This window comes from Microtus pennsylvanicus, chromosome 8 (assembly GCF_037038515.1).
Source record: "Microtus pennsylvanicus isolate mMicPen1 chromosome 8, mMicPen1.hap1, whole genome shotgun sequence".
In the NCBI taxonomy this organism is placed as follows: Eukaryota; Metazoa; Chordata; class Mammalia; order Rodentia; family Cricetidae; genus Microtus; species Microtus pennsylvanicus.
The window spans coordinates 73,462,821-73,477,488 of record NC_134586.1 but is presented as its reverse complement, the minus strand read 5'-3'; the positions used below and the strand labels follow the sequence as shown (position 1 = coordinate 73,477,488).

Sequence of the window (14,668 nt, the reverse complement as noted above, 5' to 3'; positions counted from 1 at the left end):
ATGGCCAAGTCACGTCTACTGCAGTGGCTGATGCTGCTGCTGCCCACACTCTGCAGCCCAGGTGCAGGTGAGTCTCCCAGCCTCCCGTGCAGAGGCATCTCCATCACTTACTGAGCCAGTTCTGTGCCTAGGACAATCCCAGGCTGCATATATTTCTGAATTTAAAGACAAGTCAGCTGGCCCAGAGAGGCCCTAGGGGCTTGTCCAAGGTCAGTTGGTGGATACTGAGGCAGGAGGACTCAGATGATTGACATGAAACTGGGTTGGAGGTGGAGTGGAGGCAAAGTGCCAAGTGTATCCTGGATCCTGATGAAGACTGTTCTGACCCCTACTATAGCTGTCGGGTCGGCCTCATCCCCGGACTGTGCACAGGGTCCTAAATTCTGGTGCCAAAACCTGGAGCAAGCAGTGCAGTGCAGAGCCCTGGGGCACTGCCTACAGGAAGTCTGGGGACATGCAGGAGCTGTGAGTAGCGCTAGGATGCACTGGGGATCTGGAAAGGAGGAATCAGGGTGGGCTCTGAATGGGCATAAGGGAAATGGGGTTCCCACAGAGGCTGGGGTGGTGTGGAGGATGGTATGGCATAGTATGGCATAAAATGATGGGTGGAACTGAACAGAATGAAATAGATGTGATGACCCGAAACAGGGTGAATGGATGGGAGAGGCTGATAAAAAGTGGGAAAGAGTAGAGTGAGCTGGATGGATGGGGGGTTAGATGGAATGAGCTGGGATGAAATGGGTGGGAGGAATAGGATGGGATGAATGGGATGGATGGGATGGATGGGATGGATGGATGGGATGGATGGATGGGATGGATGGGATGGATGGGATGGATGGGATGAGTGGAATGGATGGATGGGATGGATGGATGGGATGGATGGGATGGATGGGATGGATGGGATGGATGGGATGGGATGGATGGGATGGATGGGATGGATGGATGGGATGGATGGGATGGGGTGGAAGGGATGGATGGGATGGACGGGATGGGATGGATGGGATGGATGGGATGGATGGGATGGATGGGATGGATGGATGGAATGGATGGGATGGGATGGGATGGGGTGGGATGGATGAGATGGGATGAGTGGGATGGATGGGATGGATGGATGGGATGGATGGGAGGATGGATGGGATGGAGGGGATGGGATGGGGTAGATGGGATAGGATTGGTGGAATGAATAGGATGGGATGGGATGGGGTGGATGGGATGGGATGGGGTGGAAGGGATGGAATAGGATGGGATGGACGGGATGGGAAGGGGTAGGATAGGATGGAACTGGATGGATGGGATGGGACGCAACAGAGAAGATGGGATACAATGAGATGGACCAAATGGAATGGGATAGAATCTACACAACAGGATGAGATTGGATGAGGGGTAGATACTTATGCCTTAGAGGGATCTGTCAGCCTGTGTCTGAGAAAGTCACGCTCCCTGGAGCTAGGAGCACACCTCAACTCTTTTGCTCCACTTGAGACCCTTTTTCCAGAATGACCTGTGCCAAGAGTGTGAGGATATTGTCCACCTCCTCATAAAGATGACCAAGGAAGACATTTTCCAGGTAATGGGAACCAGACCTGGGTGAAGTTTAGGGGACAAGGGGTAAGGGGCGGAGTGAGGAGAAGGAACAAGCTCCCCAGAAGGTGTTTCTAGGCTGAGGTGAGGCCTCCATGTGGATTCATCCACCCAAGGGTAGGTTCATAAAACTGAGCTTAGGGGGTGGAAAGATGGCTCCATGGCTAAGAGCACATATGTTCTGGAAGACCTGAGTTCGGTTCCCAGCACCCACCTCAGACAGCTTACGACCGCAGTCACTCCAGGATGATCTGACGCCTCTGGCCTTGGTGAGCCGAGGCCACACACACTTGCCCACACACACCCAGTGTGTTCCGGTGGAGGTCTTGCATGCACTCATACACACACTTGCCCACACACACCCATTGTGGAGGTCTTGCATCAGGGGACTCTGGTGGGGCAGACCTCACAAAGGCCAGGTTAACCCTCCCTTCTCTGCCCTCCCAGGACACAATCCGGAAGTTCCTGGAACAAGAATGTGATGTCCTTCCCTTGAAGCTGCTCGTGCCCCGGTGTCGAAAAGTGCTTGATGTCTACCTGCCCCTGGTTATCGACTACTTCCAGAGCCAGATAGTGAGGACCCTGACCTGCCTGCCACACCCGCCACACAGCTCACATGCCTAAGTGGTCACTTTCCTGTATAAGTGGCCCCAACACACATACACACACGGAAATAGAGAGAGAACATTCAACCAGATACATACACAGCATCCACACAGTCATATACATGAACACCCATATCCATACACACACACACACACACTTCCCACTACAGTTATAAGGAATTCAGTTCCTTCATCCAGACACCCAGATCAGGTGTACCTGCTCAATAACATACTGCAGCCATCCAGACATGCCCTCCATCCCCTCTCTCTCACACACCCTCATTCTTATTTATTCTCACACAATATGCTCACACGCACTCACACTTCCCCAGACACCTGCCCTATGGCCCTACATCATCCCATCTCTTCCCTGGAATCCTAAAATGAAGCCTCCCACCCAGCCTGCTCCCCAAAAGTCCAGGCTCAAAGACTGTGATCCTTGTCCCTGAACAGAGCGTGGGCAGTGAGGGGTTCCCTCCTGATCCTAACAGCCCTTACCTTTCTGTGCCCTAGGGGTTCCCTCCTGACCCTAACAGCCCTTACCTTTCTGTGCCCTAGGGGTTCCCTCGTGATCCTAACAGCCCTTACCTTTCTGTGCCCTAGGGGTTCCCTCCTGACCCTAACAGCCCTTACCTTTCTGTGCCCTAGGGGTTCCCTCCTGATCCTAACAGCCCTTACCTTTCTGTGCCCTAGAACCCAAAGGCTATCTGCAAACATGTGGGCCTGTGCCCACTGGGACAGGCTATGTTAGAACAGGATTCGGGGATGCAAGATGCTATTCCAGATCCTCTGCTGAACAAGCTGGTCCTCCCTGCGCTGCCAGGGGCCCTCTTGGCAAGGCCTGGGCCTCACACACAGGTAAGTCAACCCTCCCCACCTCACCCTCCAACGGCCGCTTGTGGAAAATCCCGAAGGCTAAAGTGGCCACTGAGACACATGAGCACCCAGAGGGGCAGAGCTGGAAAGAGACAAAAAGCAGAGGCAGAGAAGGCAAGGTGAAACCAGCAGGGCTCGGAAAGCACCAACCTTAACCCCACCGCACCCCTTCCTTCCTCAGGACCTCTCTGAGCAGCAGCTCCCCATCCCTCTGCCCTTCTGCTGGCTTTGCAGGACTCTGATCAAGCGGGTCCAAACTGTGATTCCCAAGGTAAGGCCTCAGTGCCCAGAACCCGACAGAGCTCAGGAGGGTCCCTAATAGCTGCACCTTCCCTCACCTCAACACACCAAGAAAGCTGTGAGGAGGTAGGTGAGGAGACACCCACGCCTTGTCCCTACCCAAGGAACCTGAGGCTCAGGTACAGGAGAGTCTGTTAGGGCCAGCCTTCTCTTCCAGGAGCTCACCATCTGAAGGCTGAGAAGCCCTGATGGTCCCTGTAGGAAAAGAATGCATTAATTTCTCCAAATCTGAATGTCCACCAGTAATCTCCATCCCTCTGTGCTCCAAACCCATGGTGGCTTCTCCCAGTGGCCTCATTAGCCCTGGGCTGTCCTGCCCACAAATGGTCATGCCCTATAAACACTGCCCAAATGGAGTCACTCAAGACCCACAGCAGGGCACACATCCCCACCTTTCTGAAGCCTGTGTTGTGGAAAGAAGGTGCAGATTATAGACCCCGTGAGCTGAGGGGTCACACAGATGAAATCATGGGAATTAGGCCAGGGGAGGCGCCGAAGAAGTAACAATTAAGCCAAGATCCAGGCGGAAGCAAGGTCCTGATGAACCAAAGACATCCATCAAGAAGGAAGGAGCTCAGGGAGCTAGGAAGATGGCTCAGTGAGAAACATCCTGGCTGCACCTGAGTTCAGATCCTCAGTATCCATAAAAAGTTGGGGATAGCAATGCACGCTTGGAACTCTATACGCCAGGGAGGAAGAAATGGGCAGCTCCCTGGAGCTTGCTGGCCAGTCAGCCTAGCCCAATGGGTGAGCTCCATGGTTAGTGAGGAACCTTGTCTCAAAAAACAAGATAGAGGAGCTGGAGATATGGATCAACAGTTAAGAGCACTTGCTGCTTTTCCAGAGGGCGGAGCTGGGTTCCCAACACCCCTGTCAGGCAACTCCTGCTCTGGGGAATCCAACGCCCTCTTCTGGCACCATGGGTACCCGCACATATGTAGCATACATATACTCAGATACACACACATATATAAATAAAAATAAATCTTTAAAAAAAACGATAAGGTGGGGATTGACTAGGGAAGACACTACATTGACCCCTGACCTCCACATGCCTGCACACACAAGTGTCCATATACAAGAACATACGCATGCATAAACAAACAAACAGCCAGTCAAACCAGCCTGAGCATCACCGGCGGAAGACTGAATCAAGAACCGAGAAAAAGCATGAAGAGACAAGGTGTGAACCGGAGGAAACAGCAGCAGAAGAGCTGAGAGAGCACAGTCAGCAAAGTGGGGGGTCTGTTGTCAGGGAAGTGTGTTCAATTGATCAGAAAACTGCTGACAGAAAACTGCTGAATGGCCAGGCAGGATGAGAGCTGGGCAGGGGATGCAGGGCTGAAGTGTTCCAGAAAGGGGAGCAGGCCCAGTGAGGAAGCCATTTTAGCATCATCTCCAGACAGCAGGGACCAGAGAGAGGATAAGGCCAGGGAGGTAGCCCAGGGTGGAGCCCGGGTCACCAGTGAACAGCTTGTTCTCTGACTACAATGACTGTTGACTTATATCACCATAACAGGAGGAGAGCCATGTGTGGGTTGATGATCCCAGGTTGGTGCCTTAAGCAGCGTGCCCCATTTCAGAAGTACCGCACACTCCAGAGGTGTCCATATGCTGAGCCCTCTTCCTTTCTCAACCTCCTGGCACGGGGGCTAGCTTGTCACGTGGGCTGAATAAAGTAAAGAGCCACACATCTGTGACCTCTGATGCCCTTCAGCTTAGAGGCTGTCTGAAGTTGGCGAGAGGTGGGAGAAGCATGGCTTTCCCAGGGGCTCTTAAAGACCCCGTCATCTGTCTGACCCAATGAAAGGAACTGTCTTCCTGATGGATGACCATGGGGAAGTAGGGTGGCCCTGGCTCAGGAAATGGGCTTGGAGTTCTAGCTTTGGGCCAGGCTGTCAGAAGCCTTGGCCTTGCTGCCCCTTTCAAGCGGCTCTAAAGCAATTGGAGTCAGATCTGGGTCTGGTGTCAGCTGCTGACTCTCTCAAAGACTCCAGGTGCGCCCCTGAGTCGCTGCTGTCTCGGATGCTCAGTGGCCTGTGGACAGCACACCTCGCCTTCCTAGAAGGGAGAAAGGGGTGTGTCTGGGGTGCCCACTCATATGCCAGAGGAAGGTCCCATGCTGTCCTTTCTCCACCTCCACCCCAGGGTGTGCTGGCCGTGGCTGTGGCCCAGGTGTGCCACGTGGTACCCCTGGTGGTGGGTGGCATCTGCCAGTGCCTGGCTGAGCGCTATACAGTCCTCCTACTCGATGCACTGCTGGGCCGTGTGGTGCCCCAGCTAGTCTGCGGCCTTGTCCTCCGATGCGCCACTGAGAACGTCATTGACCCAGGTGAGCCTGCTCCCATCCCCCCACCCCTCCTCCTTTGGTCCTCTTCCTGACTTAGAGCTCCAGCGCACATATAGAGGAGGAGGGTACATGGACAAGGTGGGGGACAGGAACCAACACTGTTTTTTTTAACTATTTATATATTTATTTGTATGGGTATGTGTGTTTTGCCAGCATCTACATCTATATGCCCTGGGTGTGCCTGGTTCCCACAGAGGCCGTAAAGGAAGCTGAATCCTCTATAATTGGAATATCTGACAGTTGTGAGCCATCATGTGGGCTCTGGGGATTGAACCCAGGTCCTCTGGAAGAGCAGCCAGTGCTCTTAACCAATGAACCATCTCTCCAGCCCCAGAACCAACACTTGTGTATGTCAGCTTTGGGGGAAGGATTAAAACAGTCTCACTACAGAGCAGAGACTGGCCTCAAGCTTGGTGTGATCCTCCTGCCTCAGCCTCAAGTGCTGGCGTGGCAAGGTATGTGCCACCATGCCCACCCTGAAGTACAGTTTTGACTGTTTTCCCTTTAGCCCTCCTGGCTTTGGACTCCCCGGTGGAAGAATGGCCACTACAAGACACTGAGTGCCACCTCTGCAAGGCCGTGATCACCAGGGCTTGGAACACAAGTGAAGAGGCGATGCCACAGACAATGCGCCAGGCCTGCCTTCGCTTCTGGCTGGACAGGCAAAAGGTACAGGGTGGGCACACGAATAGGACTGACACGTGGTGGTGGCTGAACCAGAAGAGGCTTTGTAGCCGGAGACACCCAGGACTTGGACTGGATCCCAGCCATCAACAGGCCTTTTTCATGGGCCAAGTTCAAAGTGCTATTAGTCCCAGTAGAAAAGGGTCACGCTGTCCTTTCTTGGTATCACCCTAGTGTGCTTGCCACCCTGTGTCCCTGGTGGGCCACATGCTACCCCCATGGTGGGCAGCATCTGACAGTGTCTAATAGGCAACAGAAAATGAGCAAAGCCGGGGCCAGCTGGAGCAGGAAAAGAACTCAGCCTTCTCCCAGGATCCTCCCTGTCCCAGCCTGCTCACTCTGTAACTCAGCTGGGAGCAGTCCACCTGTACGTGAGGGCTAGAAGCTGAATGCGGTAGTGGGGGCCTGTAATCCTAGCATTTGGAAAGCTGACAAAGGAGAATCAGGAGTTCAAAGTCAGCCTCAGCTATATAAAGAATGAGCTCAGGGTCAGCCTGGGCTACATGAGACCTTGTCTGGAAAAAGGAGATAGAAAGGGAAGAGAACAAGAGGAAATGGGGAGGGGACTGAGTGAGATGGCTCACTGGTACTGCCTCCAAGTCTGACAACCTAAGTTTAATCCCTGAAATCCTTATGGTGAAAGAGGAGAATCAACTCCTGTAAGCTGTCCTGAGCACACGTGCGCCCACACATGTATAAATAAATAAAACACAATTTTCAGGCGGTGATGGTGCATGCCTTTAGTCCAGCACTCAGGAAGCAGAAGCAGTCAGACCTCTGCGTTAGAAGCCACCCTGGTCTACAGAATGGGTTCCAGGGAAGTTAGGGCTGCCCAGAGAAACCTGCCTCAAAACACAAAACAAGCAAAAGACATTTTAAAAGAAGAACTGAGATTTATGGTTCTGTAACCTATGATAAATTCCCTCACCAAAGTAGAAAAGTACTTCCTTTAGAAAGAGGGTCTCGTGTAACCTAACCTGACACTGAAGGATCTTCTGATCCTCCTGCCTCCACCTCCTTTGTACTGAGACCTCCACTATGCTCAGCTTTGTGTGCTCCAGGCAGTTTAAACTGACGGCCTCATGCATGCTGGGCAAACATGAACTGATGTGAGTGAGGCAAGCCCACTGGTCTCTTCCCAGAAGCCAGCTCCAGGGCCTTGCCTTCCCCACACAAACCAGTTGCAGCCAATCAGGCTTAGGTGGGGTCTTTTTTTTTTCATGTGTATGTGTTTCATGTTTATACATGTATGGGTACCATGTGTGTGCAGTGCCCAGAGAGGCTGTAAGAGGCCAGCAGATTACCTGGAACTGGAGTTAAGGATGGTTGTGAGCCCCTCTATCAGGTCTTCCAAAGGGGGAACAAGCACCTCATCCACTGAGCTATCTCTCCAGTCCTTAGATAGAGTCTGAAAGGTCAGCCAGACACTGACAGACGCATGCCCACTGTCAGAAGGAATGGAATGGCCAGGGGAGGTAAGAAGGCCAGGACTACAGGACAGATACGTCCTGCCATAGACTGGGACCTACATATTGTCTATCTGTCTTTCCTCAGTGTGAGCAGTTTGTGGAACGGCACACACCCCAGCTGCTGGTCCTGGTGCCCAGGAGCCGGAATGCCCATACCACCTGCCAGGTACGCCCACCCCTTTGGCTGGTCCCAGGATTTCTCTCTGCTCCTGGAGCCCCACCCCCCATGGTTCAGGATCCTAGGAACCCCATCTCTTAAAGCCCGGCAGCCCAGGTGCAGCAGTCCAGCACTAGTTGCACCCACAGAACAAAGCAGCAAAAAACCCTAACACAATAAGGTGGAAGGGGAGCAAACAGATGGCGGGGTAGACAGCTGAGGGCTGTGGTTGTGTTCAGTGGCCAGTGTGTGTCCGGCGGTGGGGTTATAGTTCAGGATGGAGGGTCCCAGAGGCCATGTCTTGGAGAGTGGCACCACAGGTCTTGAAGGCCGTATCCAGGCTGCAGGTCTGAAGTGGGGGGGTCCCAGAGGCCATGTCTTGGAGAGTGGCACCACAGGTCTTGAAGGCCGTATCCAGGCCGCAGGTCTGAAGTGAGAGTTATCTCCATACCCGCTGCTGTCTCTGGCAGGCTCTGGGAGTGTGTGAGGCCCCGGCCAGTCCTCTGCAATGCTTCCAAAGCCCGCACCTCTGAGAACGCAGTCTCCAGGTAAGTCCCAGCCCCACTCTGGCCCCTTCTGTGGACTGTGTCACCCCACCTCTCCCCGGCCCAGCTCCCAGCTTCTGGGGGTCTCCAGTGGCCCCATCAGGAAAAGGCTTTTTTATTTGGTTGTTTTGGGGTTTTGACCTATTGCCACTCCTCGCTGTTCTCACCCCATCCAGCCCTCCACAGTTTATATCCACGGCCTCCTCATATCTGGACTGCCTGACCTTAAGGATATCACATATTCGAGCTAAACTCAAACTTTTTTAGACCTCAGGGGAAATCACGCTTCACTGTCTAAGCTGTCCCCACTTCCTCAGATGCCAAGAGTACCATGGTCACCTGACTCTGTCTTCTCTGCGGCCAGTAACTTTCCAGGTCACTGTTTTCTAAGCCAGGAGTGGCTCTAACACCAGAGTCAGGCAATGCCCTGGGGGATGAAGGGCAACAGTGGTCTCTCAAGGGACCCTGGTAGTGGTCTGGGTCCGGGTCACAGTGTACTCCAGGCAAGCCCCTCACTGTGTGGTTTACCATCTGCTCACACGATTGTAAAACTCAGTGGGTCCCTGTGACAGGGCTCTGCCAACATGCACACCCAGCTCACCACTTCTAACGTGAGGAAGGACCCCGGCACTGGCAGTCCCTGTGAGCAGGGGGAACTCTCACTAAGTCTCTCCGGGACCAGTCTAATATGCCCTTCCCTATTAAGTCCATCTGGGCACCTGGAGCGAGGGAGGCTGCCAAGATGAAAGTCGTCTTTTCCCCAGTTCCCAGGGTTCCAGGCCTTGCCTGGTGAAGAAGGAAGAGTGAGGTGACCTGAGCTCTGGTCCCAATCCTGCCATCAACAGGCTGTGGGCCCCCAGACAAAATGCACAGTCCTCTCTTGAGATATCACTAGTGTCTTAGGTTTCTGTTGCTGTGAACAGACACTATGTCCAGAGCAACTTTTTGTTGTTGTTGTTCTTGTTGTTTGTTTGTTTTTGTGGTTTTTCAAGACAGGGTTTCTCTGTAGCTTTGAAGTCTGCCCTGGGAACTAGCTCTTGCAGACCAGGCTGGCCTCGAACTCACAGAGATTCACCTGCCTCTGCCTCCCAAGTGCTGGGAATAAAGGCGTGCGCCAACACCACAGTAACTCTGGTAGAGAAAAACATTTAATGGGGTGGCTTACAGTTTCAGAAGTTTAGTCCATTATCATCGACACGGGTGATGTAAAGGCAGACACGGTGCTAGAGCTGAGAGTCCTACATCTTGATCAGCAGCCGAGAGGAAGTGTGAGACACTGGGTGTGGCTTGAACATATAGAGACCTCAGAGCCCACCTCCACAGTGACATACTTCCTCCAACAAAGCCACGCCTCCGAATAATACTGCTCCCTTTGGGGGCCATTTTCTTTCAAATTGCCACAACTACTCAAGCTACAAGTGGCCCAGTGAAGGGGCTCGGGCTCTTGTGAGCAGCTGCCATCACAACAGGCCCCAGGCCCAGCAGCTACTCCCCCCACCCAGGAGCCTCACCTCCTACCCTAAACCCCCTACTTCCTTCCTCACAGCACCCTGTGCCCTCAGCCCTCTATCAGCCTGCGTGCTCCACGCTGCCACAGCCCTTCGGGGATGAGGCACAGCAGTCTTCTGGAAGCCTTCCGAGGGGCTTCAGGTCTTCACATCCAGCAGAGCCATGCCCAGCTCCTACAGCTCCTACACCCCCAGGGACTGGGAAGAAACTGCCATGGCTCCCAGAAGACAGCAAGGAGAAGCCTGGGTCTGGCCTCATCAACCTCTTGCTAAGGCTTCTATGAAATGCAAGCTTCGGAAGAATAAAAATGGGAACCTGAAGTGTTGTAAGGGTTGTGGGTGAGGCTCAGTACAGAGCACTTTCCTAGCATGCAGAACCTGGGCTGAATCCCCAGCACTAAAACGGAAAACAAACACAAACAAGTTTGAAGGCGGTGTCATGGTGTCTCTTGGCCACAATCTCAGCACTTGGAGACTACAGCCTGTGATACAGAGCTTTCTTTTTTTAAGTGAAACAAGGCACAAACAGTCCAAAACACAGACATAGGCATTATGAAAGTCTCAGCTTGTGCTTTTTCAAAAAAGAGAATAAAAACCCAAACCAGGAAGGACTGGTGAGATGCTTTGGTGAGATGATTTGCCCCAGGCTGATGATCCGAGTCTGAGCCCCACGATTCACAAGGGAGAAGGAGAGAACCAACTTCTAGTTGTCCCTTGGCCTCTACGTGGACCCCCGCACACACATGTAAATACAAACATCTATGCACATTTAATTTAAAAATTTGGCCAGTGGCATGGTTCAGCAGATAGAGATATTTGCTGCCCAAGCCTGATGATCCCTGGAACCCAAGATGGTAGGAGAGTTGGCTCCTAAAAGTTATCCCCCTGACCTCCAGACTTATGCCATGGTACACATGTGTCCCAGCCCACCCTACCCCCGCCGTTATAAACACACATAATAATGATAATTTTCTCTTGAGTCAGGAAATCCCTGACCTAGGTGAGGGTGAACACTGCATGCGCTGGCCATTATGGTTCCGTATTTGAGCTCTCTGCTAGGGCTTCTTCTAGAAAGGGCTTCTGGAGCTGAAGGTATAGCTTGGTGGTGCAGCACTGACTTAGCACGCTCTAGACCCCAGGTTTTATCCCAGCACTGAAAACAAAGGGCATGGAAAGAGGGCTAGATTCTCCTGTCTTTTTTTAAGTTTACAGTCCTGGGAGTGATTCCATGTCTGCCACGATATCTAAGATTAGGGAGGACTGTGCATACAAGGACCAGCTCCCATGCTAACGCTATGCCTGGGTCACAGCTAATAAAATCCTGTTCCCTTGTGCAAAGGAAGAAAACAGTGTCTTTAAAGGGGTGGCAGGAGTCACAGCCTCAGCCTGGTGTCAGCAGGGCTGGAGCGCACCTCTTTCTCAGCCCTCCAGAGCAGGGGTCCCCATCCGCTGTCCCCGTGCCTGCTCCAGCCTGGCACCCTCCTGCTGCCTCCTCTCTCCCCAGAAGCTTACTTTTTAAGGTGAGCTGAAGGTGCCAAAATATCAAAATAAGCAAATGAGAGGCTGGGGAGTTCAGCAGCTTAGAGAACTTTTCTCTTTCAGGGAGCGTGAGTTTGATTGCCAGCACCCACATGGCAGCTCACCATCTGCAACTCTAGTTTCAGAGGATCCGATGCCCTCTTCTGACCTCCAAGGGCACCAGACAAGTGCCTGATGCACAAGCACACATGCAGGCCAAACATTCATAAACATAAAACAGGTGAATCTAAAAAATTCAATCTTCAGTACTAAATATCTAAATGCCAGATGTGTGTGTGTGTGTATACATACACATACATATATATGTGTGGCCAGGCAGTGGTGGCACACGCCTTTAATCCCAGCACTTGGGAGGCAGAGGCAGGTGGATCTCCATGAGTTAGAGGCCAGCCTAGTCTACAAAGCTAGTTCCAGGGCAAGCCTCAAAGCTACAGAGAAACCCTGTCTTGAAAAACAAAACAAACAAACAAAATGTGTGTGTGTGTGTGTGTGTGTGTGTGTGTGTGTGTGTGTGTGTGTGTGTGTGTGTTTATCTGAAGGCGTAAGTCACAAACAATGCCACACCAGTTTGGAATTATGATTAATAGGGTGGTATTTATTTAAAGGTGAAAAAACTTACAGATCACCGTCCCAGACAACAGCCCTCTGCGCAACCAGGAAAGGAGTCTAGTCGCTGGCAGAGCAGGAAGTGAAGAGAGAGAGGAGAGGGAAGTGGCCGCTTTTTTAAAGGGAGAGAGACCACACCCCAATGGGCTGGTATCTCAGCGGGTATAGGCTGGAGGAGCAGAAGGACCTCCTGCAACACCTCCCCCCTTTGTTTAAGTCAGAGAGTTCTAAACCTACTACAAAATTATATACAATAAGTACAAAATATCCTATTCTAACTAGCTTAGGTCTTGTATAATAAATAACTTGGCCAAGTCATGAGAAAAAAGTAACTACATTTATATAGTCTTCAACCCCATCGAAGATCTGAGAAGGGAAATAATGTTACCTGGGTAATTAGGAGGTTCAGTAAAACAACTTCCAAAACATGCAACAAATCACAGAGACAACTAGCTACCTGGGCAATCACCCAAAGTTATGTTTGCAGCGTTGAAGCAACCAACTTTGGCTAAGGCCTAACATAACTGACATACCATTTTCAAAGGCAGGAAACTTTTCAAAACTATCTTACCCTGTCTTGGCAGGATATGACAGTCCTGTTTTATCCATTGATGCATGCTCTGTATCTCTGTCAGTGGTTAAGGTATGGGCATTTCTTTGCCCCAAGGCCAGTTCTGCCAAAAAGAAAGGCTCCAGGTGGAGTGTCTTTGGTGCTCAACATTCTCTCGGGAATAGAGCGGTGTTGCCAGGAGCAATTGTGTCTCACTATCACGAAACTCTGAGTTAGATTAAAGGCCATTTTCTACAGCTCTTTGAAGAGGTTGAAGATTATCTATCTATACTGAGTATAATCTCTATATATCTAAAGAACCTGATTAGTCTAATTATAAATGACAAACTTAGATGACTATTAATCTATATAATTCTCAATATCTATCTAACTTAAAGACTAAGACAATAAACAACTGTGAAACAAATGAGGACAATGACCTCCAAATATAAACAAATGTACAAATATACATTGCAATATGGTAAATATATATCAATACACAAACATTATATAAGTATCTTAATCAGAGGTAGAAAGGTACACTGCAATATGGTAAATATATGCAATATATATCAATACAATATATGTCAATACATAAAAATGTTTTAAACAGACATAGAAACATGCATGCATACAATAGTCAATATAATTTAACTTTGTATCAATATACAAGAATCGATACCAATATATTTGTCTAAAAGCAGTAACTCACAATTATAAATCTATTATCCCATCATCCCTCTTTTTTTTTCCAAAATGATCCCTGAGCTTATAAAATTCCTCCCCCAACCTCCCAACCCCTAAATGATGTCCCTAAACCCAGGGGCAAACTTTACTGGGAAAGGGGATGTAGTCCTCTAGAATTACTTCCAGCTGTCATGGGGGCGACGTTCTTTCTGGGGGATCCTGTGAAAGTAAAATGATGGTTAAATTTCAAGATCAATGTCTTTTAAAATTGCAAATAGTCTCTGCGTATTTTGTGGAGGTCTGGCCAGAATGTTGTACAAGATGTGCACCATTTCAGCTAACCAAGTTGGGATCGTCTTGTGCAGCTGGTATCCAAAACAGGTCTTGTAGTAGAGCTATCAGTATCATGACGTCATATCAACCAGGTAGAGTTGTTGTTGTGGGGCCCCATCTTCTTCCTGGAAACTTCAAATGTCACTTCAGGAAAAACTCCTTGTTCATTGTGAAAAACTTAAACATTAATCATATAGACATATATAGACATATATATATATATATATTCAATGAAAGGCATGATAAATATATTCAATGAAAAGTATGATAGATATGAAGAAAAGCAAAGATGTTTTCTAAACTCATATTTCTTTCTGTCCCACATCATGGCTCTTGACATGAGACAGAAACTCCAGAAACTCTGGGTTTTTCTCCTACTAACAGGCTTGGAATTGGAGAGGGACTGAGCCAGAGTCCAACTTCAAAACCAGCTCTATAAATTTAGAAATATGGTTTAATATATTTTACTTACACAACCCATTCAGTTTTCTTGATATTTCCTATTGGGCAGGTATTTTTCCATCTGTCAGTATCCAAACATCTAGGGTCCCTTGAATTTTTCAAAGATGAGTGTTTTCCTGTGGAGATAAGAACATTCTATATGTTTTTCTTACCACCTGTATGAATATCATCATTGTGGATGAGTTGTCATTTCTCCTTTCCAAGAGGTTTCTCCTCTTCAAATCGAAACTTTATTAATTTTGATGGTACCCACAATTTTTCTTCTCCTGTGGAAACAAGAGCAAAACCCCTTCCCCAACGTAGCACATCTCCTGGCTTCCATTGAGAGGTCAGCACATCTTTGAAATAAATCAGTTGATTTAGTTCAGCAGACTTTTCCATTATCCAATGTCTTTCTGCTGCTGTCGTTCCTTTCT

At 50.0% G+C, this 14,668-nt stretch overlaps 1 protein-coding gene across 2 annotated transcripts; it reads left to right on the top strand.

Moving 5' to 3' along the window:
• On the top strand, positions 1-8,555 carry Sftpb (surfactant protein B). Of its 2 annotated transcripts, none has more exons than XM_075982043.1 (10): positions 1-67; positions 338-465; positions 1,496-1,567; positions 2,029-2,154; positions 2,880-3,044; positions 3,244-3,333; positions 5,580-5,694; positions 6,221-6,381; positions 7,951-8,031; positions 8,493-8,555. In XM_075982043.1, exons 1-10 carry the CDS (start codon positions 1-3, stop codon positions 8,553-8,555), a joined length of 1,068 nt encoding a protein of 355 aa, XP_075838158.1. The 2 variants fall into 2 exon arrangements, with proteins under 2 accessions (XP_075838158.1, XP_075838157.1); XM_075982042.1 differs by having other exon boundaries at positions 5,511-5,694.
• Positions 8,556-14,668: the final 6,113 nt, after the last annotated feature.

Bases quoted from the DNA above. Each gene is read 5' to 3' on its own strand.
- Sftpb (XM_075982042.1), top strand. From the start codon at position 1: ATGGCCAAGTCACGTCTACTGCAGTGGCTGATGCTGCTGCTGCCCACA. The intron at 2,155-2,879 runs GTGAGGACCCTG...TCTGTGCCCTAG, and splicing joins ACTACTTCCAGAGCCAGATA to AACCCAAAGGCTATCTGCAA. The intron at 3,334-5,510 runs GTAAGGCCTCAG...CCTCCACCCCAG, and splicing joins TCCAAACTGTGATTCCCAAG to GGTGTGCTGGCCGTGGCTGT.